This window comes from Microcebus murinus, chromosome 11 (genome assembly GCF_040939455.1).
Source record: "Microcebus murinus isolate Inina chromosome 11, M.murinus_Inina_mat1.0, whole genome shotgun sequence".
NCBI classification, from domain to species: domain Eukaryota; kingdom Metazoa; phylum Chordata; class Mammalia; order Primates; family Cheirogaleidae; genus Microcebus; species Microcebus murinus.
The window spans coordinates 1026443-1047492 of NC_134114.1; the positions used below are offsets into that span (position 1 = coordinate 1026443).

At 54.3% G+C, this 21050-nt stretch overlaps 2 protein-coding genes across 2 annotated transcripts; one reads left to right on the forward strand and one right to left on the reverse strand.

The window, feature by feature from the left end:
* Positions 1–1396: 1396 nt before the first annotated feature.
* On the reverse strand, positions 1397–2265 carry MRPL36 (mitochondrial ribosomal protein L36). The gene is made up of 2 exons (XM_012774162.2): positions 2142–2265; positions 1397–1904 (listed from the first exon to the last, which is right to left on the reverse strand). Exon 2 carries the CDS (start codon positions 1890–1892, stop codon positions 1605–1607), a length of 288 nt encoding a protein of 95 aa, XP_012629616.1. The 5' UTR covers positions 1893–1904; positions 2142–2265; the 3' UTR covers positions 1397–1604.
* A 3163-nt stretch (positions 2266–5428) lies between these two features.
* NDUFS6 (NADH:ubiquinone oxidoreductase subunit S6) lies at positions 5429–20474 on the forward strand. The gene is made up of 4 exons (XM_012774118.3): positions 5429–5606; positions 6356–6409; positions 15053–15175; positions 20294–20474. Exons 1-4 carry the CDS (start codon positions 5475–5477, stop codon positions 20357–20359), a joined length of 375 nt encoding a protein of 124 aa, XP_012629572.1. The 5' UTR covers positions 5429–5474; the 3' UTR covers positions 20360–20474.
* The last annotated feature ends 576 nt before the right edge of the window (positions 20475–21050 follow it).

The following is a 21050-nucleotide window of genomic DNA, read 5'->3' on the forward strand; positions in this document are numbered from 1 at the left end:
ACAGATCTCCTGGTAGGATCTGGCTTCTGACACTCACTTTTGGGACCCACATGACACACTTTTGTGTGTCCTCAACTCCTCACTGCCGGGCAAGGGGCAAGGGCTTCCCAACTGCTGGGCAGCAGCAGGCTCTTCACAGGGCTCCCGTTCTGTTCCTCTAGCTCTGCCCTTTGCACCTAGGCCAGACACCTGTGGGCTGCAAAACTCGGGTCAGAGCTGCCGTGGCCATGGCTGTCTGCCCATCTGGCCAGGAGGGCGTATTCTCCTGTGCTAGGCTTGGGTAGGTCTCACAATTTTGGAAACTCCTTTGTGGAATGATGGGGAGGTGCCCCTGGCCCGGAGTTAAGGGGACATGTGAGAAAGCACCCCTACATCTGAACATTTGCTCTGGGCTGCATTGTGTCCCCCCACCCCCAAATCCATGAGTTGAAATCCTACCCTCAGGACAGTATTTGGACACAGGGCCTTTAGCGAGGTAATCAGGGTAGAGTGAGGTCACTGGGGTGGCTCCTAAGCCAACATGACCAGCATCTTTGTCAGAGGAGATGAGGACACAGACGCACACAGAGGGACAATCCTGTGAGGACACAGGGAGGCAGCTGTCCACACACCAAGGAGGAAGCAGCCAGCCCTGCCCATACCTCCATCTGACTTCCAGCCTCCAGGACTGAGAGAAAATGTCTGTTGACTAAACCCCCATCTGAGGCACTTTGTTAGGGCAGCCCAGACTGAGACAGCATGCCCGGGGAATGCACTGACACAGCCTCTTGAGAGCACGCTCCCACCAACCCAAGGCGTGGGGGTAGCCCAATACCTTGTCCTGGTGACCAGGGTGGGGCTAACCGCCCCTCCCCCTCCCCATGGGAGCAGCCTCCAGGCCAGCCACTGCCATAAAGTCATGCCCAAGAGTGTAGGGGTGGCCGTCCCCCAGCAAGAGGCTGCTCCCTCCAGTCTGGGCTCACTCAAGGGAACTGCAGAACCAAGAGTGCAGCAGAATGACGTTTGGAAACACCTGAGATGGAGTCGTAGGAAGCCTTGTGGCACCCTCCTGGGTCTCTTGGGAAGCTCCTGTGGGCAGCCACAGCCTGCCATGCCTAGAGCTGCCCTGCAGGTGCCACGTGGAGCGAGCAGCGGGGGTCATCCTGGGGGTGCATCCTGCAGCCAGTGCCACGCAGACCACAAACCGCTCAGCTGAACCCTTCCCTGACTCCTCACAAAGTGGTGAGCGATGTAAATTGCTGATTTAAGCCCCTGAGCTTGGCCTAGAGTGGCATGCGGCAGAGGAGACCCACTCACCATTTCTTCCCAGAGGCCCCAGGTATCCTCACACAGAGGTAATCCTGCCCTGCCCTCACCAGGCCCTACCTGCAGCCAGAGATCAGGGAGGACTAAGCCATTCAGAAGGTGTCTTTACTTTTATTGCAAATCGTCCTTAACGGTAAGCTAACCACGAAAACACATCAGATCGGGGAAGAGTAGTAAGTAACACGGAAGGCACTTGCTACGAGTCGCATCCTCCTGACTCCGGCTCGCACTTCTCTGGACCGGCGAAGCCACTTCCCAAGGCAAGGACGCGGTGACAGCCTGCGCGTCGCTCTGCGGGGCTACATCTGCCTCTGCTTGTGCCGGGGGTGGGTCTTGCAGTAGACGAACCACCGGCCCCGCCTCTTCACCAGGTAGCAGTCCTTGCAGCGCTTCCGGAGCACGCCCTTGGTCTTGAAGCCCAGCGCGGGCTGCAGGCAGGGCGCGGGGCCGGCCCAGAGCGGGGGCCGCGGTGTGGCCCGGGGGGGCCCGGCCAGCAGCGAGGAGAAGGCCGGCGGGGGCGCGGCGCGGGGCCCGGCCCGGAGCAGGGGGAGCGCGGCCGCCGCCGCCCGCAAGAGCAGGGTCGCCATGCCGCGCCTGGCCTGCGAGGGGCGGGGCGGGGGTCACTCGGGGCCCGCGCCCAGAACCGCCGCGTCCGCCGCGCCGAGCCGGGCGCACCGCGCTCCAGCGGGCGGGACCCGAGCCCACGCGACGCGGCCTCCCCGGCCCACCGCGGCCTACGGCCCTCCCGACCCGCCCCGGGGCCCCACCGCGGCCCTCGGCCCGCCGGGACCCCCACCCTCGCCGCCCCGCAACCCCGGGACTCTCGAGACCCTCACCTGGCAGGAAGGTTCTTAGCTGGTTGCGCACCGTCGCTCTGCGCCTGCGCACGGGGGCAGGGACGCCGTCGCCAGGAAGAAAGATGGCTGCGGGGGGCCTCTACTGGAGCAGGGGCCGGGGGCGCACGCGCGCCGGCGCCGGAAGTCGCGCCACCCGCCCCGCCCCATGGGATGGTTGGGGAGGGGATGCAAAGGTGGAAAGCGGAAGTGGGTTCCAGGTGGCAAAAGAGATTCAACCAATTAGACCCTAGACAGGATGGACAAACAGCAGTTTTTAAGTGTATGTCCTGGGAGAAATGCACGGTAACGGGAAAGCCCCGACGCTGTGTAGTAATTAAATGGTGTCAACGGAAAAAAAGCCAAGTCTGCAAAATAATTTTAAAGAGATTTATTCTGAGCCAAATTTGAGGACCATGACCTGGAGCCACTGCCAAGAGGCCTTGGGCAAGTGGACTCGCTGTGGCTGGGTTACAGTTTGGTTTTTATACAGTTTAGAGACAAGGGTTATGGGTAAAGCCATCAATCAATGTGTGGGAGGCATACATTGGTTTGGCCCAAAAAGGAGGGCCATCTCAAAGGGGGGGGGGCTTACAGGTTATAGGTGGGTTTAAAGATTCTTTAGATTGTAATTGGCTAAGACATGAAGCTTTGTCTAAAGACGTGGAATATTTTAACATAAACTGTTTACCAGAGATAAGCCACCATTTGTTGCAAATTGAGGGCCTGCAGGTTTGTCTTGCATACCCTTAGGCCTGTTAATGGGTTACAAAGGAAGTCTCCAAGAAGGGAGGGGGGCATGATAAGGCCTGTCTGACCTCCCTCCTCCTGGCAGGCAACTTTGCCCTTGAATATTCCTCTGGCCACGAGGGGGTCCATTCAGTCAGCTGGTAGGGATTGAGCATTTTAGTTCACAACGGTTTATCTTGAGCCGAGGGAGCATGTACGCGGCCGTGCCAGGGAGCCACGGCCACGTCAGGGAGCCTGTGCAAGCGTTCTCAGGTGGCCGGTCGGGTCGGTTTCGTACATTTTAGAGAGACAGGAATTGCAAACAATGTCCCAAATCGATACTTTGGCCACAAAAGGCGGACAAAGTGGGGCTTACAGGTTATGGGTGGGTGTAAGGTTTCTTTGATTTGCAGTTGGTCAAAGACAGTGAAGCTTCATCCAGAGGCGTGGGAAGTTTCGAGTTAAGGAGTCCGTTAGAGCAGCAGTCCCTGACCCCTGTGGCACCAGGGGCGGATCTCGTGTTAGACAGTTTTCCAAGGAGTGCCAGGGCCTAGGCGGTGATGCAGAGGTGGGGAGCGGCTGCAAACAGGAGGGAGCCCCCTTTGCTGGCTCCCCGCTGTGCACCTGCTGTCTGGCCAGGGTTTCCAGGCAGGGGGTTCGCTCAGGCGGCAATGCGGCCTGCTCCTGCTCTGAGGGTGGGGACCCGGGCATCATTTGATGGCCTGCCACTGGTTTGACCTTTGCCCTGTATGCCCTCAGGTCCTGTTAATAATTTAGTATCTTATTGTCACCAAGAGTCTGTTTTGTTAGTCTGTGATCTCTGTTTTAACATTCATGCTGGTCAGTGGTTGAGTCTAAACTCCCAGGGGGGGGAAGGCTTGTCCCATCCCCTTCCCTTAGTGGCCAGGACCTCGGTTTTAAGGTTTTTCTTGGGGTCACCTTGGCCGAGGGGTCTGTTCAGTTGGCAGAGGGATTGGGATTTTGTTTTAGTTCACAGCTGACTTGTGTAAACGAGTGAAAATAGGCAATGGCCCCAACTGGTTATAAACTATCTGTTTTCTTTCTCCATTATGGAAAAGTTCGAACATACAAAAACACTGGCAAGACTTTTACAGGGACACCCATGTACCTACCGTCTAGACTACAGTTAATGGGCTTACACTTGAGTATCTACTGAGAACCCATCCATCTTACTTTCTGTGGATGTCGAAGTGAGTTGCAAACTGGCTACATCCACCCTCCCTCCCTGCACGTTGCTAGCTCAGTGCAGGCTTCTGTGCCTGGGCTTCTGCGCCTGACCAGGCAAGCACGGGGCGGGCTCTGGACAAATCTGCACCTTTCCGTCTTCAGGAGGGCTTTCTGCGAATTGTGTTTCTTGTCGCCTTTCTCCTCTTCTGTGTCACCTCTCCGGCCTCCAGTCCATCTCTAGAGTCTTGTTCTTGGAGCCGCCTGGTTCTCAGGCCCCAGCCACAGGAAAGAAAAGGCAGATGCTGGAATGTCACACGGGGACTGCACCCAGGTGGGGCTGGACTACAGGTGGGGACTGCACCTAGGTGTGGCTGGACTGTAGGTGGGGACTGAGCCCAGGTGGGGCTGGACTGCAGGTGAGGACTGCACCCAGGTGCGGCTGGACTACAGGTGGGGACTGGACCCAGGTGGGGCTGGACTACAGGTGGGGACTGAACTCATGTGGGGCTGGACTACAGGTGGGGACCGGACCCAGGTGGGGCTGGACTACAGGTGGGGACTGGACCCAGGTGGGGCTGGACTACAGGTGGGGACTGGACCCAGGTGGGGCTGGACTACAGGTGGGGACTGGACCTAGGTGGGGCTGGACTACAGGTGGGGACTGGACCCAGGTGGGGCTGGACTACAGGTGGGGACTGCACCCAGGTGCGGCTGGACTGCAGGTGAGGACTGCACCCAGGTGGGGCTGGACTACAGGTGGGGACTGGACCCAGGTGGGGCTGGACTACAGGTGGGGACTGCACCCAGGTGCGGCTGGACTGCAGGTGAGGACTGCACCCAGGAGGGGCTGGACTGCAGGTGGGGACTGCACCCAGGTGGGGCTGGGCTGCAGGTGAGGACTGCATCGGTCGGCTGTAAACACGAGCCTTTCGGAAGCTGCACCTACATACTGGACAGAAGCAACTGCAGGTTTACTGGTCGTTTCACAGGGCCGTGTTGCGGAAATTCCCCAAACCTGAGATCACACACAGGAAAGCGGACGTCTTACAACTTGCACTTTCAGTTTCTTCCGCTAAGCTATCGGCCCCTTCACCTGTAAATCACTTGATATTTAAACTTCTCATGATTATCGATTACCATAAGAATATAAACAGTGTCGCTTCCGTTTGCCTCTTTCCCTGCTTTCCGCGCATAATCATCACTGGCAACCACTGGGCGCGGAGGATTGCGCAGTCGCCCACCTAGTCGGCCCCGTCCGTACCTGCCAGACCGACCGCCCCGCGCGTGCGCACACTCCGCCCCGCCGGCGCGCCTCCCCAGGGCGAAATAAGTCCCGGGAGCGCGGGTACCGACGGAAGTAGTGCGCATGCGTCGGCACTCGTAAAATCGTCGCGCCGGGTCAAAGGTCAGCCGCACAAAATGGCGGCGGCGGTGACCTTCTGCCGTTTGCTGGTTCGGGCCGGCGCGGGGGCGCGGAGCGTGCCCCGGGGCGCCAGGTGTTTCGGGGTGCGGACGTCGCCGAGCGGGGAGAAGATCACGCACACCGGCCAGGTAACGGCCGCGGGGCGTAGGACGCGGGGCCGCGGTAGGGGGCCAGTTGGGGGGCCGGGTCGCGGTCAGCCCGTGCCTCCGTCGCAGCCTCACACCGGCGGGTCGCCCACCCGGTGGACCCCACCTGTCGGGGCGGCACCGGCGGGTCGCCCGGCGCGATCCCAGCGCAGAGCACGCGCGCAGGCCGAGCCGGGCGTCCCCGGCGGCAGCGGGCTCCCTGCAGGGCTCCCGCCGGCGGTCTGTCCCACCGGTTCTCTGGACCGAGCATCTTTAAGGTCGTGCAGTGTTGGCAGTAACCGGTAATAACCCGAGGGGTCTCTCTAGAGCACAGAAACAGGGTGACACTGCAGTCGTGAGCCAGAAGGCGAGCCAGAAGGCACGTGTATGTCATGCCAAGACGTGCCCTAGTGTGGCCGTACGTGAAAGGAGGTGGTTCTCCTAGGTCAGGATGTCTCTCCTCTCCCTCAGTCCGCCTTCTTGGTCGCTACTTGCCTCTTCTTTTCCGCTGCACCTTCCCGGGGTACCCCAGACTTTGTTCTTCCATTCGTATCATTACCCCTTGTCATCCCAGGTATCTTGCTAAAAAATGCCCCTGGCAACACAGTGTGCCCCTGCTGTGTTTGACTAGTTATCAATGGCCTAAGAGTTAAGAAAAACACTTTCTTGTATATTTATGATTGATTTTTAAGTAACCACATTCAGAATAAGGCTGCAAAAATTACATATGGTCTTTTTCCTTTCCTCCCCAGGTTTATGATGATAAAGACTACAGGAAAATTAGGTTTGTAGGTCGTCAGAAAGAGGTGAGTAAAAGATCTAGTGAAAGTGAGGTATGCTTTTATAAAACTTGCATATAACCTACAAGAAATAAAGATTAATATGTAAGATTTAATAAATTCTCCTCACATTTTGAGCATCCTTGGAGATCTGTAGTTCTATATTTCTTATAATTTAGTTAATTGTATCCATTTCTGCTTTTTTCACCCTGAAATACATAATGTGACATTTTGTAACAAGTTCTGGTTTATCTATATAAATGGGAGTGATCTTTTTCATTTCTGTGCCTTATACTTTTGAGAGTGTCATATTAAGGTAAATCATATCAACTTTTCAGAATTGCTCTTTTAATCACTTGCCAATGGTAAAGAAGCCAAACTCCATAAAATAATTTAAAGAGGTTTATTCTGAGCCAGATTTGACAATCATGGCCCTGGTCGTCAAGCCCAAGAAGACTTGAGCAAGTGGATTGCTGTGGTTGGGTTACAGTTTGGTTTTATACATTTCAAGGAGAAGGGAATTATAGATAAAGTCATAAATCAATATTTGGAAGGCATATATTGGTTTAGCCCAAAAAGGTGGGACATCTTGAAGAGTGGCTTACAGGTTATAGGCGAGTTTAAAGACTGATTTGTGGCCGGGTGTGGTGGCTCACGCCTGTAATCCTAGCACTCTGGGAGGCCGAGGCGGGTGGATCGCTTGAGGTCAGGAGTTCGAAACCAGCCTGAGCAAGAGCAAGACCCCGTCTCTACTATAAATAGAAAGAAATTAATTGGCCAACTAATATAGATAGAAAAAATTAGCCGGGCATGGTGGCACATGCCTGTAGTCCCAGCTACTCGGGAGGCTGAGGCAGGAGGATCACCTAAGCCCAGGAGGTTGCTGTGAGCTAGGCTGATGCCACGGCACTTACTCTAGCCTGGGCAACAAAGTGAGACTCTGTCTCAAAAAAAAAAAAAAAGACTGATTTGTAATTGGTTAAAGAAATGAAGTATTGTCTAAAGACTTGGAATGTTTTAAGTTAAGGTAAGGAAGTCTATTAGAAGACAAGCCACCGGGCACAGACCCGGAGTCAAGTGATCTGTTGTGTATATTGAGGACCCAGGGTCGTGGTGCACACCCTTAGGCCTGGTAATGAGTCACAGAGGACAGTTACAAGAGGGAGGGGCGTTATGGGACATGATGGGCAGGTCTGACCTCCCTTCTCATGGGTAGCAACTCAGCTTTAGGGTGTCCCCTTGTTCAAGAGGGGTCTATTCAGTCAGCCAGTGGTCGAGGGGAGCTTAATATTTTATTTTAGTTCACACACCTTTTAGGGGATGTTTTTCATAGTCCTCACCAAATAAATTAGGCTGTGTTTTTATAGGGACTTACACTGACAAGCTGAAAGTGGCACATGAATTATTCTTCTCTGAGTGGGTCTAACTGCTATACACGTTATAAAGGAAGATTAATTAAATCTGACACCCCTGAGCGTGGCTGCTAGAGAAAGAATGTTGACATCGGGATCCTTCGGCCTAAATAAGCCTGTTTTCTTATCTAACTCCCTCCCTAACACGCGTCTACCGTCTCCTGAATTCTTGTTCCTGCAGGCGAATTTCCTCCATGTTTCCTGAATCTGTTTTTGTCCTTCATGGCTACCGTATGCCATTCTCCTTCCCACTTCAGTCAGCCTGTTGGTTCTTCTTGTTACCCCTTACCTGCCCCTCCCACTTCCCCTTTGTTCTTGGTCACATCATCCCTTCCAGTGTCTAGTTTTTTATTTCTATTCAGGAGCTGTGGGACATTCTAGAGAAGCTCACATGGTCATGAGTTGGCTCAGTATAAATTCATGTTCTCAAAATGCAGCTGGTTCACTGTCGTGTGGTCTGAATGGGAGGCAGAGAAGTCTGTATTCTGTTGGCTGATTATTTGGTGACACCGCCCGGGTGTTGGTTGAGAAGGGTCCCGGAGCCTGCTCCAGGTGCAGGGGATGAGTGTGCTGTGACTGACAGGGATGTCTGCCAGGACCATGGTGGTGGAGGGGGCTTGGGTCTGGAGGGTTTGCCCCTCTGGTGGGGTGGAAGCCATGTGGATTTTCAGTCTGGAGGTTGCGGTTGGATCAGCATCGGTTAATGCCTCTGAAATTCAGTTTTCTCATTTGTGCAATGGAAGCCACGAGAATATGGTTCATAGAATTGTGCCTCTCCAGTGAGATGACATGTGAATTGTCTAGTAAGTGTTGGCATGTGGTGAGTCCTCTGCATCCTCAGAATTTTCTGTTTCTTCCTTGAGTTGTTACTGCATTCCCAGCGGTAGCATCTGTTCCGCAAGCTACTTTCTCCAGCCCTGTAGCCCAGTCTGCGCATTCCTTCTGTGCACAGACCGTTTCTAGTGGTCTAGCGCAGGGCAGCAGGGAAACAACTTAAAATTAAACCCAACAAAATCAGAGTTGGTATCACCAGCGAAGGTGGCAGCAGGAGAGGGCTGTGGTGCTGTCTCTCCGGCTGTCTCTCCCCCAGGTGCCATCCTGGCTGTGACCCTGGACACTCGGCCCTCAGCCTCCCCAGTGCCTTTCCTGATTCAGCATCCAGAGTCAGGGCACGCCTTGGCCTTTTATAAAGGTATGAGGCATGTTTGTAACACGATGAGTGGGCACCCTGCTCAGGTGTAACTTCTTTCAATAATCATTTGGTGTTGAATACTATTTTTAGTAGTATTTTTTGGTGATAAGAGACCTTATCTTTTTAGAACACTTTTAGGTTTACAGAAAAACTGAAGAGAATAGGCAGTTCTCATAGGCGCCCACTCTCCCTAGCAGTTTTGTTGTTACTAACATCTTCCATGTGTCTGCTGCCTTGTTACAACTGACGAAGTTATTATTGACTCATGTCCGCAGTAGACATTGAAGTTCACTCATGGTGTTGTACAGTCTGTGGGTTTGGGCAAATGTACAATGACATGTGTCCGCCAGCACAGTGCCACACACAGTTTCCCTGCCCTAGGAATCCCTCCCTCCCCACACTCCTGGCAACCCCTGTGTTCCTGTCTGTGTAGTTCTCTTTAGTAGCAAGGTAAAGAATAAACCTAATCTGAAAGCAAGAAACTAGATCGGTGAACCGACCTTTGCAGAAAAAGGTAGAAAGTACCCACGCATGGCCCTTGCCCGGTTTTGACTGGGGTACCGGTGTGGTTTGCTGTGTATCTGCACAGGGCGCCCTGCTTGTGCTGGGGCCGGTAACTCGTGTCACGTGTTACCAGGCTGAGGAGCAGCTCCTCGGGTCTGAGCAGAGAAGACTTGTGGCATCTTTCCTCCCATGTTGACCAGTCTTTTACACTGGCATGTCATCATCTGAACCATGCTGGTTCTCACATATGCGTGTACACATGTGTGGCCACAGGCAGGACAGCTAAGGAGCAGAGAGGGAGTGCTGAGTGCCCGGGGGTCAGTGGCTGCAAGAAGCAGTTGCTGCTCGTGGGCTGAGGTGGGGCGGGCAGGAGGAAGAGCTTAGAAGGTCCAGTGTAGGGAATCTTGGATTAATGTGAAACAGGTCTCTGCTTCCTCCAGAAAGGCTGGACTCTCGAAACGGTGGTCATGAGAGAGAGGCTTGTTTACTTACCCCCCAGGGCCCAGAGGAAAATATTTGAAACTGTGAATTCAAAACCCCCCAGGTTCAGATGCTGGTGGCTTAGTGGATAAGTGGCGAGGTGTCTGCTTTGATTTCCTCCCTCGGGGTGGCTGCCGGACTTGGCATCTGCTTCCTTCCTGCGTCTTTGTGCCTTGTGATACTTTCTCTTCCAGGGCACCAAAGCAGGTTTGAACACGTCCTCCAAACAGCCCAGTTAGTGGTTTTGAGCATTTTCTGGGAAGTTACTTAGTTTAATTAGGATGGAAACTTCAGGTATTTCCTATGATCTAAAAATTGTATACATATATAGATACATGCACACACGTAGGTTTAACTAAATGTAATTGTTGATATTAATGTTAAAAATACCTGATGATCAAACTGAGTTATAAGCTGTAAATTTAAAATAAACTATGTAAAGTTCCATTAATGGGGTGTTTTATAGAACATTGAATACTTAGCTGGGTTATTATTTCCTTTTTGCATTGTTTTTTTTTTTTTTTTTTTTAGACAGAGTCTCACTCTTGCCCAGGCTGGAGTGCCGTGGTGTCAGCCTAGCTCACAGCAACCTCAAACTCCTGGGCTCAAGCAATCCTCCTGCTTTAGCCTCCCGAGTAGCTGGGACTACAGGCATGTGTCACCATGCCCAGCTAATTTTTTCTATATATTTTTAGTTGTCAATTAATTTCTTTCTATTTTTAGTAGAGACGGGGTCTCGCTCTTGTTCAGGTTGGTCTTGAACTCCTGACCTTGAGTGATCCTCCTGCTTCGGCCTCCCAGAGTGCTAGGATTACAGGCGTGAGCCACAGTGCCTGGCCTGCATTGATTTTGATACGTCATAGAATTATATACTTTATCTTTAAGAGATTTAATCTCAGCTTGATGTAAAGGAACAGACTTTCCGTAGGAGCCGTCACTCCAAAAGATGTACGAGTTAGAACGAGAATGGGGTGCTGACAAATGAATCTAAACCCCAATGTTTTTATACCCAAGTCAGCTGATGGTTAGAGGTGGTGGGAAAGGTGCTTCCTGTTCTTTACGTGGTGACGTGTGAAGGACTCATCTCACAGCAGTGGGACAGCCAGGGCTCGAGCCTCACCGTGTGCTTGAAGAGATGAGTGTGGGCTGCCCTGACGTTTTTTCTCCCGTCAATTTCCTCGTAAAATCCGGCTGTGCTTTTCTCCTCCTCTTACCCTTCTTCCTAGGCGGGAACAGCGAGGGAGCGCCCCCAGTTTGAGCACCGGGCAGGCTTTGTTGTGTTGGGGTGTGTTCACTGCGGGTCCTTTGTATTCCTGCGGTTGACGAGTTCCGGCCCCAGATGCTGTGACGGGCGGTCAGGGTCGCCCTGGAGCTGCGTGTGTAAATGACGGGAGGGCACCCGCGTCAGTCACCGGCATCAAGGCGTCAGCTGCCCTTCCCTCGGGGAGGTGGCCGGGCTCTGACTGCCGTGACTGGGGCCTGGCAGTTTGTTAGTGCGGCCTTTGTGACACGTTGTCACTTAGGCAGACACCGCATTATTTACTCCATAAGGCTTCATTTGTATGGCTGGTGCCTGGCTGGCAGCGGGCTGAGGGACACCCCTCACTCGCAGCCGCAGTGCGGTGCTGGTACAGGCAGCCCCCAGACCTCGCCGCGGCTTGTGTCTCGGGCTTGTAGAACAACGCTGAGGAGCACTGCGCGGCCCGCGGCGGCGCTCTCCACGAGCTTCCTGCCGTGTTTCTGGAAGCAGATCTTTAAGGAAAAGCTTCATAGCACTGTGATCTTCACAGTGACGCCTTTCCAAGGCGTCTGTGAGTCTGTAAGGGGGAAAGCCGTGTTCTCACGTGTTCTCTTGCCGTGTGTGGCAGCTGCACGAGCCCCGTGCTGCAGAGATGGCAGCTGGCACGGCGTGGCTTGCCGCGAGCTGTTCCCCACCCTGGTGAGGTTAGAGACGCAGAGGAGACGCTGGGTTTTACCCTGCGCCACGAGGGGAGGTGGTCCCCGCAAGCCTGTGTGCTGTGTGCAGACCTTCCTGCTGAGGCCAGCACGTGTTCGCGGGACGGCGTGAGCGCGTAGGTGGTTTCAGAGGGGAGGACACTGGGGATGGGGGATGGCGCGACGCTTGGAGCGGGGCTGCCGTCCAGGAGGACCACGTCACCGGGGCACACAGGCCAGGGTGTTTAACTGCTTTCTTAAAGAATAAACTTTATGAAGTAGAGGGAACAGCATGATGATCCCTCCTCCCGTGTGCCCAGACACTCGGTTTCCACGGCTGTCGGCCCAGGTAACTGTTGTGATGGTGGATCTGCTGACAGCCCGCGCCACCAGTCCCAGGTGATTTTGGGGTGAATCTTTGACATCCTGTCAGTGAAGCTTCTGAATTTATCAGTAAGTTGACCCTTGGACAACATGGGTTTGGACTGTGTGGGTGCACTCATAAGGGGAGCTGTTCAGCCTCTGTCACCCCGAGACAGCCAGGCCAGCCCCTCCTCGGCCTCCTCCGCTGGCGACGGCCTTTGTGGTGACCCTGTTCCACTTAGTGAATAGAACTACGTTTTCCTTCGGACTTCCTCCGTGACAGTGTCCTTCCTCTAGGTTACTTTATTGTAAGAATATAGTACATGACACGTGCAACATACAAAACACGTGCTAACTGGCTGTTTAAAAAGTTACATATGGATTTCAACCTCAGCAGGGCAGTGCCTCTAATCTGTGCATTGTTGAAGCGGACACTTCAGGCCACGTGTCCCAGTGAACAGGTGTACTCAGCAACAGCACGGTGACCCTCTGTGACACAGGGACTAGTGTGTGCGGGAGTAGTGCGTGAGTGCAGTACACTCACAAGGACACGCAACTGAGGTACAGCACACATCACGTGGACAGAACATAAGGTCACAAAAGAGTGAAGCAGTGTAGTCAGTGAGCTAACTCCTGAGTAGGTGCCAGGTATTACAACCTGGTAGATTTCCCACTTATAACACCAGGAAAAAGACTAATAAGGTAAATCGAAAGACAGCAGAAAGGAGGGGGAGTGGTCATGATAAAATCAGAGTTAATTAAATAGAAAATACGGGTAGATTAAGTTACTAATTCAAAATCTTGGTTTTGTGAAAATTGGTAAAATAAACCACCGATCATTAATGATTAAACCACACGACTGAAAAGATGGCATACACAGATACTCAAAGTTAAGTGTTCAGAGGGAAATAGTTATTGATAGGACATTCGCCCACTTCTATGCAAATAAATTTAGATGAAGTAGAAAATTTTTAGGAAATACAGTTTACCAGAATTGATCTCAGTAAAGGGGGAAAGCTGAAATAGGCCAGTTTCCACAGGAGAAGTGGGGATGGTTCCTAAGGAGTGGCCCTTCACGTGACACAGGTCCAGACAGTGTCGTAGGGAAGTTCTGCCAGACCGCCAGGCATTCGGTGACCCTGGTACTACACAGTTTTTCCAAAATATAGAACATGGAGGAAAACTTAGAGCTTCTTTTTATGACACAGAGGTAACTATGGCACTTGAGGCTAATAAACAGAAATCAATACTGTGGATATTGATAGAAAAGTCCTGCATACAAGATCGGTGGACACTCCAGTACCATGTCAGGAAAGCAATTTGCCCTGACCAATTGGAATTCATACCAGGAAATCTGATACTGCTTACCAGATCAATAAGTCTGGAGAAGAGCCATACGATATCTCTGTAAGTGCTGAAAAGGTCTTTGACAAAATTTAATACGCATTTCATTTTTTTTTTTTTTTTTTTTTTTGAGGCAGAGTCTTACTTTGTTCCCCAGGCTAGAGTGCAGTGGCGTCAGCCTAGTTTACAGCAACCTCCAACTCCTGGGCTCAAGCAATTCTCTTGCTTCAGGGACTACAGGCATGTGCCACCATGCCCGGCTAATTTTTTCTATTTTTTAATTTGCCAATTAATTTCTTTCTATTTTTAGTAGAGACGGGGTCTTGCTCTTGCTCAGGTTGGTCTTGAACTCCTGAGCTTAAGCAATCCTCCCACCTCGGCCTCCCAGAGTATTAGGGATTACAATCCTGTATTAGGATTCTAATACAGGATCCTGCATTACAGGTGTGAGCCATCACGCCCGGCCTAAAACCCTTTACTAATTAGAGACTCTTGAGAAAACAGGAATTGATAGTTACTTCCTTGACATGGTAACATGTATGGTAACATGCGTTTTGCATGTTACATGTGTTTTGCTTCAGTTTTAAAACCTGCGTTATATAAAAAACCCACTAAAGACGTCCCCCCACAGTCAGGAACAGGGCACAGATGCCCACAGTCTGTATTACTGCTTAACCTAGTATAGGCAAAGAATTAGCAAAAAGTAGTAAAACTGTATCTATGTCTAAACCGCCTGAGAATCAGTGACCACACTAACTCAGTCAAAAGGATCTGCAAACAAGCAGGCCGTGAAGCTAACGCAGAGCCTGCCTCCCGTACACGTGCGTATCCGTGATGGGTGGTGGCACAGGGGACGAGGACCCCCGAAGCAGCAGCCGCAGACACAGAGTAGGCTCAGGGCCGGCCGGCCGCCGTGATGGGTGGTGGTGCAGGGCACGAGGACCCCCGAAGCAGCAGCCGCAGACACAGAGCAGGCTTAGGGCCGGCCGGCTGCCGTGCAGACGCTGACCGGCGAAGCCGGGAGGACGGCGTGGCCCCACAGAGCAGCCACGCCGTGGCATCTGCGGTATTTCAGACAGATCTCTCACATCGGTGCCGCGTTTACTGATAACTCTGCTGAGGTTATGTCAGATGATATTCTTATGGAATACACACGGGAGCAAACGAGGGAAAGGCCGTGCGGTCCGTGCGCTCAAATGGGCCTGAAAAAGCGTGTGCGCGCGGAGAGAAAGGGCAGGACGGGCCGGGAGAGCAGACTGTTCTAGTTCTCGCAGCGTTTCTGTAGGGTTGGAATTCTTCTCAGTGGAGAGTAAGTGTATGTGAGACTGTGTTTAAGGTATCTGTGTTTTGGCAGCCTGTGCTGAAGATATTTAGTGAAAGCGTGCAGAGTGTTAGCAGATTTTGTGATTGTGTGTGTAAGCCCTTCTTTTCTTATTCCAGGTGAACGAAAACTTCGCCATTGATTTGATAGCAGAGCAACCCGTGAGCGCGGTGGAGAGCCGGGTGATAGCGTGTGACGGCGGCGGGGGTGCGCTGGGCCACCCAAAGGTGTACATCAACCTGGTGGGTAGCCGCCGGGCTCCTTGCACGCGTGTGGAGGTGGCCGTCGCCTGAGGGCCGCTTTGCTCCTGGCCACCTGGTCCTCCCCCCCTCTTGCGCCTGCTCCCTGGGTGGCCCTGTGGCGTTCACACTGCTTCGCGTTCACACTGCAGACGCGTGCTGGGGGGGCCACGTGAGTGGCGTGTCCACAGACAGCCTCTGGTGTGTGAGGTGGGCGGTGTGTCTAGGTGGCTTGGCATCGGTGTCCGCCTTCCCCTTCTCACTCACGCGGGCGTGTGTTTTCGTCTCTGAACCGCTCTGTTTGGTCCTCATCTCGGCCTGCCGCACAGAGCCACGCACCAGGCGGCTTAAACCACAGAAATCTCTTCTCTCATAGTCCTGGAGGCCAGAAGTGTGGGCTCTGGGCGCCCCAGGGTGGGCTCCTCCCTCCTGGGCCTGTAGACGGCGCCTTCTCCCTGTGTCCTTGCAGGGCCGCCCCTGTGTGCTTGTCAGTGTCTCTGTCTCTTGTGAGCAGATGGACCCCCACGACCTCACATAACCTCCGTCACCTCCGTGAGGATCCTGTCTCCAGTACAGTCACGCCGGGGCTCAGGACACTAGGATAGGGCTTCACCCTGTCTCCAGTACAGTCACGTAGGGGTCAGTACACTAGGATAGGGCTTCACCCTGTCTCCAGTACAGTCACGTAGGGGTCAGGACACTAGGATAGGGCTTCACCCTGTCTCCAGTACAGTCACGTAGGGGTCAGGACACTAGGATAGGGCTTCACCCTGTCTCCAGTACAGTCACGTAGGGGTCAGGAACTAGGATAGGGCTTCACCCTGTCTCCAGTACAGTCACGTAGGGGTCAGGACACTAGGATAGGGCTTCACCCTGTCTCCAGTACAGTCACGTAGGGGTCAGGAACTAGGATAGGGCTTCACCCTGTCTCCAGTACAGTCACGTAGGGGTCAGGACACTAGGATAGGGCTTCACCCTGTCTCCAGTACAGTCACGTAGGGGTCAGGACACTAGGATAGGGCTTCACCCTGTCTCCAGTACAGTCACGTAGGGGTCAGGACACTAGGATAGGGCTTCACCCTGTCTCCAGTACAGTCACGTAGGGGTCAGGACACTAGCATAGGGCTTCACCCTGTCTCTAGTACAGTCACGTCAGGGCTCAGGACACTAGCATAGGACTTCACCCTGTATCCACTACAGTCACGTCAGGGCTCAGGACACTAGCATAGGGCTTCACCCTGTCTCTAGTACAGTCACGTCAGGGCTCAGGACACTAGGATAGGACTTCACCCTGTCTCTAGTATAGTCACGCCGGGGCTCAGGACACTAGCATAGGACTTCACCCTGTCTCCAGTACAGTCACGTCAGGGCTCAGGACACTAGCATAGGACTTCACCCTGTCTCCAGTACAGTCACGCCGGGGCTCAGGACACTAGCATAGGACTTCACCCTGTCTCCAGTACAGTCACATAGGGGTCAGGACACTAGCATAGGACTTCACCCTGTCTCCAGTACAGTCACGCCGGGGCTCAGGACACTAGCATAGGACTTCGCCCTGTCTCCAGTACAGTCACGTCAGGGCTCAGGACACTAGCATAGGACTTCACCGTGTCTCCAGTACAGTCACGCCGGGGCTCAGGACACTAGCATAGGACTTCACCCTGTCTCCAGTACAGTCACGTAGGGGTCAGGACACTAGCATAGGACTTCACCCTGTCTCCACTACAGTCACACCAGGGCTCAGGACACTAGCATAGGGCTTCACCCTGTCTCCAGTACAGTCACGTCAGGGCTCAGGACACTAGCATAGGACTTCACCCTGTCTCCAGTACAGTCACGTCGGGGCTCAGGACACTAGCATAGGACTTCACCCTGTCTCCAGTACAGTCACGTCAGGGCTCAGGACACTAGCATAGGACTTCACCCTGTCTCCAGTACAGTCACGCCGGGTCTCAGAACACTAGCATAGGGCTTCGCCCTGTCTCCAGTACAGTCACGTCAGGGCTCAGGACACTAGCGTAGGACTTCACCCTGTCTCCAGTACAGTCACGCCGGGGCTCAGGACACTAGCGTAGGGCTTCACCCTGTCTCCAGTACAGTCACGCCGGGGCTCAGGACACTAGCGTAGGGCTTCACCCTGTCTCCAGTACAGTCACGCCGGGGCTCAGGACACTAGCATAGGGCTTCGCCCTGTCTCCAGTACAGTCACGCCGGGGCTCAGGACACTAGCGTAGGGCTTCACCCTGTCTCCAGTACAGTCACGCCGGGGCTCAGGACACTAGCATAGGGCTTCGCCCTGTCTCCAGTACAGTCACGTAGGGGTCAGGACACTAGTGTAGGACTTCAACCTGTCTCCAGTACAGTCACGCAGGGGCTCAGGACACTAGCGTAGGGCTTCACCCTGTCTCCAGTACAGTCACGTCAGGGCTCAGGACACTAGCGTAGGGCTTCACCCTGTCTCCAGTACAGTCACGTCAGGGCTCAGGACACTAGCATGGGACTTCACCCTGTCTCCAGTACAGTCACGTCAGGGCTCAGGACACTAGCATAGGGCTTCACCCTGTCTCCAGTACAGTCACGTCAGGGCTCAGGACACCAGCATGGGACTTCACCCTGTCTCCAGTACAGTCACGTCAGGGCTCAGGACACTAGCATAGGGCTTCACCCTGTCTCCAGTACAGTCACGTCAGGGCTCAGGACACTAGCATGGGACTTCACCCTGTCTCCAGTACAGTCACGTCAGGGCTCAGGACACTAGCATGGGACTTCACCCTGTCTCCAGTACAGTCACGTAGGGGTCAGGACACTAGCGTAGGGCTTCGCCCTGTCTCCAGTACAGTCACGTCAGGGCTCAGGACACTAGCGTAGGGCTTCGCCCTGTCTCCAGTACAGTCACGTCAGGGCTCAGGACACTAGCATGGGACTTCACCCTGTCTCCAGTACAGTCACGTCAGGGCTCAGGACACTAGCATAGGGCTTCACCCTGTCTCCAGTACAGTCACGTCAGGGCTCAGGACACTAGGATAGGGCTTCACCCTGTCTCCAGTACAGTCACGTCAGGGCTCAGGACACTAGCGTAGGGCTTCGCCCTGTCTCCAGTACAGTCACGCCGGGGCTCAGGACACTAGCGTAGGACTTCACCCTGTCTCCAGTACAGTCACGCCGGGGCTCAGGACACTAGCATAGGACTTCACCCTGTCTCCAGTACAGTCACGTCAGGGCTCAGGACACTAGGATAGGGCTTCACCCTGTCTCCAGTACAGTCACGTCAGGGCTCAGGACACTAGCGTAGGGCTTCGCCCTGTCTCCAGTACAGTCACGCCGGGGCTCAGGACACTAGCATAGGACTTCACCCTGTCTCCAGTACAGTCACGCCGGGGCTCAGGACACTAGCATAGGACTTCGCCCTGTCTCCAGTACAGTCACGTCAGGGCTCAGGACACTAGCATAGGACTTCACCGTGTGTCCAGTACAGTCACGTCAGGGCTCAGGACACTAGCATAGGACTTCGCCCTGTCTCCAGTACAGTCACGTCAGGGCTCAGGACACTAGCATAGGGCTTCACCCTGTCTCCAGTACAGTCACGCCGGGGCTCAGGACACTAGCATAGGACTTCACCGTGTCTCCAGTACAGTCACGTCAGGGCTCAGGACACTAGCATAGGACTTCGCCCTGTCTCCAGTACAGTCACGTCAGGGCTCAGGACACCAGCATAGGACTTCGCCCTGTCTCCAGTACAGTCACGCCGGGGCTCAGGACACTAGCATAGAGCTTCGCCCTGTCTCCAGTACAGTCACGTCAGGGCTCAGGACACTAGCATAGGGCTTCACCCTGTCTCCAGTACAGGCACGTTGGGGTCAGGACACTACCATGGGACTTCGGGGAAGCATGATTTGTTTTCTGATCGTCTCTCTGTAATCTTTGACGTCTATTGAGAAGTGTCAGGCACAGGGCCGTGGAGTAGAGGAGGAAACCCTTCAACACAGTGTGGACATGGCACAATGCACAGGGAGGGTGGGGGCAGCTGCAGCGTGTCCATTGAGGACGTGTGTTCTGGGTGTCCTTACTAAAGCATAGTCACTGCGTAGTGGGACTTTGTCTTTAACAGAGGTGACATTTTCTGAAAGCTGTTCATGTCTTGCATGCTTGTCCTGAAGGTATGGTATGGCCGACATGCCCTACGAAGCAGCCAGGCAGGACCCCTGCGGTGTCCAGGAGTGCCCTCCCGGGACCTGCCCCAGGGCCATGTCTGGGTGTGGCTCGAGGCCTTTGCCAGCACCATCCGCCACCCCCTGTAGGCAGGAGGAGGTGGAGAGTAGGTGGGTCGCAGGGAAGGTGCCAGGGCGCTGTGGGCAGCAGCCGTGCCCACAGGGTGGGGCCAGGTCTCAGTTCTTGGCTCAGTGGTGACCTCTTCGTGCCAGGGTTGCTAGTTGACAGTGTACGAGCTGTGTCTGGAGAGTGTCCGGCCGTGTGATAGGAACCACAGAGACAGCTACTGAAGAAGACGCAAGAAACATTGCACCAGGACAGCGACGCCTCAGTCCCCTTCAGAGCAGCCACCTTGAGACCCACACAGTTCTCCCGGGTCTCATAGCCTGGCCGTGTGTGTTCAACACCTTCACGTGCTCTGCGTGTTGCAGGCCTTCCAGAACGCGGGGCACTCGCAACGGTGCCACAAAGATTCTCGGCCATCTTTGAAGCGTTTGTGGCACACTTTTCTTTGTGGTGCACTCAGTGCATCGTCCCTGAAAGCCATCTGAGTCATCTCAGTAGTTTCCACAGAGGGACATTCAAGCTTTACACAAGATTTAACGCACATTTGTGCTCTGCTAGTTTCGGATGCGACGGCCACACGGTGCACGTGCTCACCGAGTGGCGTCCAGCCCCGCTGACTGGCGCAGTGAAGGCGTCACTGTCCACACGGGCACGTCCCAGCCCCCTCTGCGTGGCTGCCGGGCCACACCCATGTCACACAAACTGTCCTCGTTACGTTAGCGGTGTCTGGCTACTTTCCGCACTACCTTATATTCCAAGTTTTATACGTACTTTTCTGATGTGAAATATCTGCTAGATTGGGAGTAGGTTGTGGAAATATGAGATCGTTCCTTTTGGTTTTTTCAGGACAAAGAAACAAAGACCGGGACGTGTGGTTACTGTGGACTCCAGTTCCAGCAGCACCATCACTAGGGCGAGGCCGCCCGTGGCCGGGCGCCAGCGTCTCCGTGTTGGGAGCAACGTACGTGCGGGCGCTGGCTCTGCTGTGGGTGTTCCTGGTGTGGAATAAAGGGCCTTGCGGTCCGGACGGCGGCTCAGAGCCTCTTTATTTCGTAGAATGAGCTTGTCCCCTTACTGCCCCGCCGCTGCACAGCGTGCGCCCGGCGCTCCCGCCTGCTTCGCAGGTGCCGGATGCCTCTCCAGGGTCCTCCCCTCCCTGGGACCTCGAGGCAGCTGAGAGCGAAGGCAGCGGGGGCACCTTTCCTGCCGTGCTGGCGCGGCCGCGGCTCAGCAGGACCCCCAGGTCCACCGCTGAGGGGCCTCGGCCTGGCGTGTGGCGCCCGCTCTCCCCGGGCAGCGGGACTCTCCACCATCTTATCCTGCGTCGACACGAAGGGTCTTAGACCGAGAGCCTAAAGCACCCGTGCAGGTGTTGAAGTCACACGCTGGCCACAGTAAGGGAGACCTGCGTATCTGAAGCAGTAGGATTGCCATGTGGGGTGACAGACATGGAGTCATGAGGGACGGGACTGGAGGCTTCCCCGGATGGTCCCGGGGCCAGCGAGCGAGTGCTGGGACTTCCAGAAGGCGGAACACGGGCAGCTGGATGGACACAGAGGCAGGAATCAAGCAAACCACAGAAAACACCTGAGCTGGGGAGAAT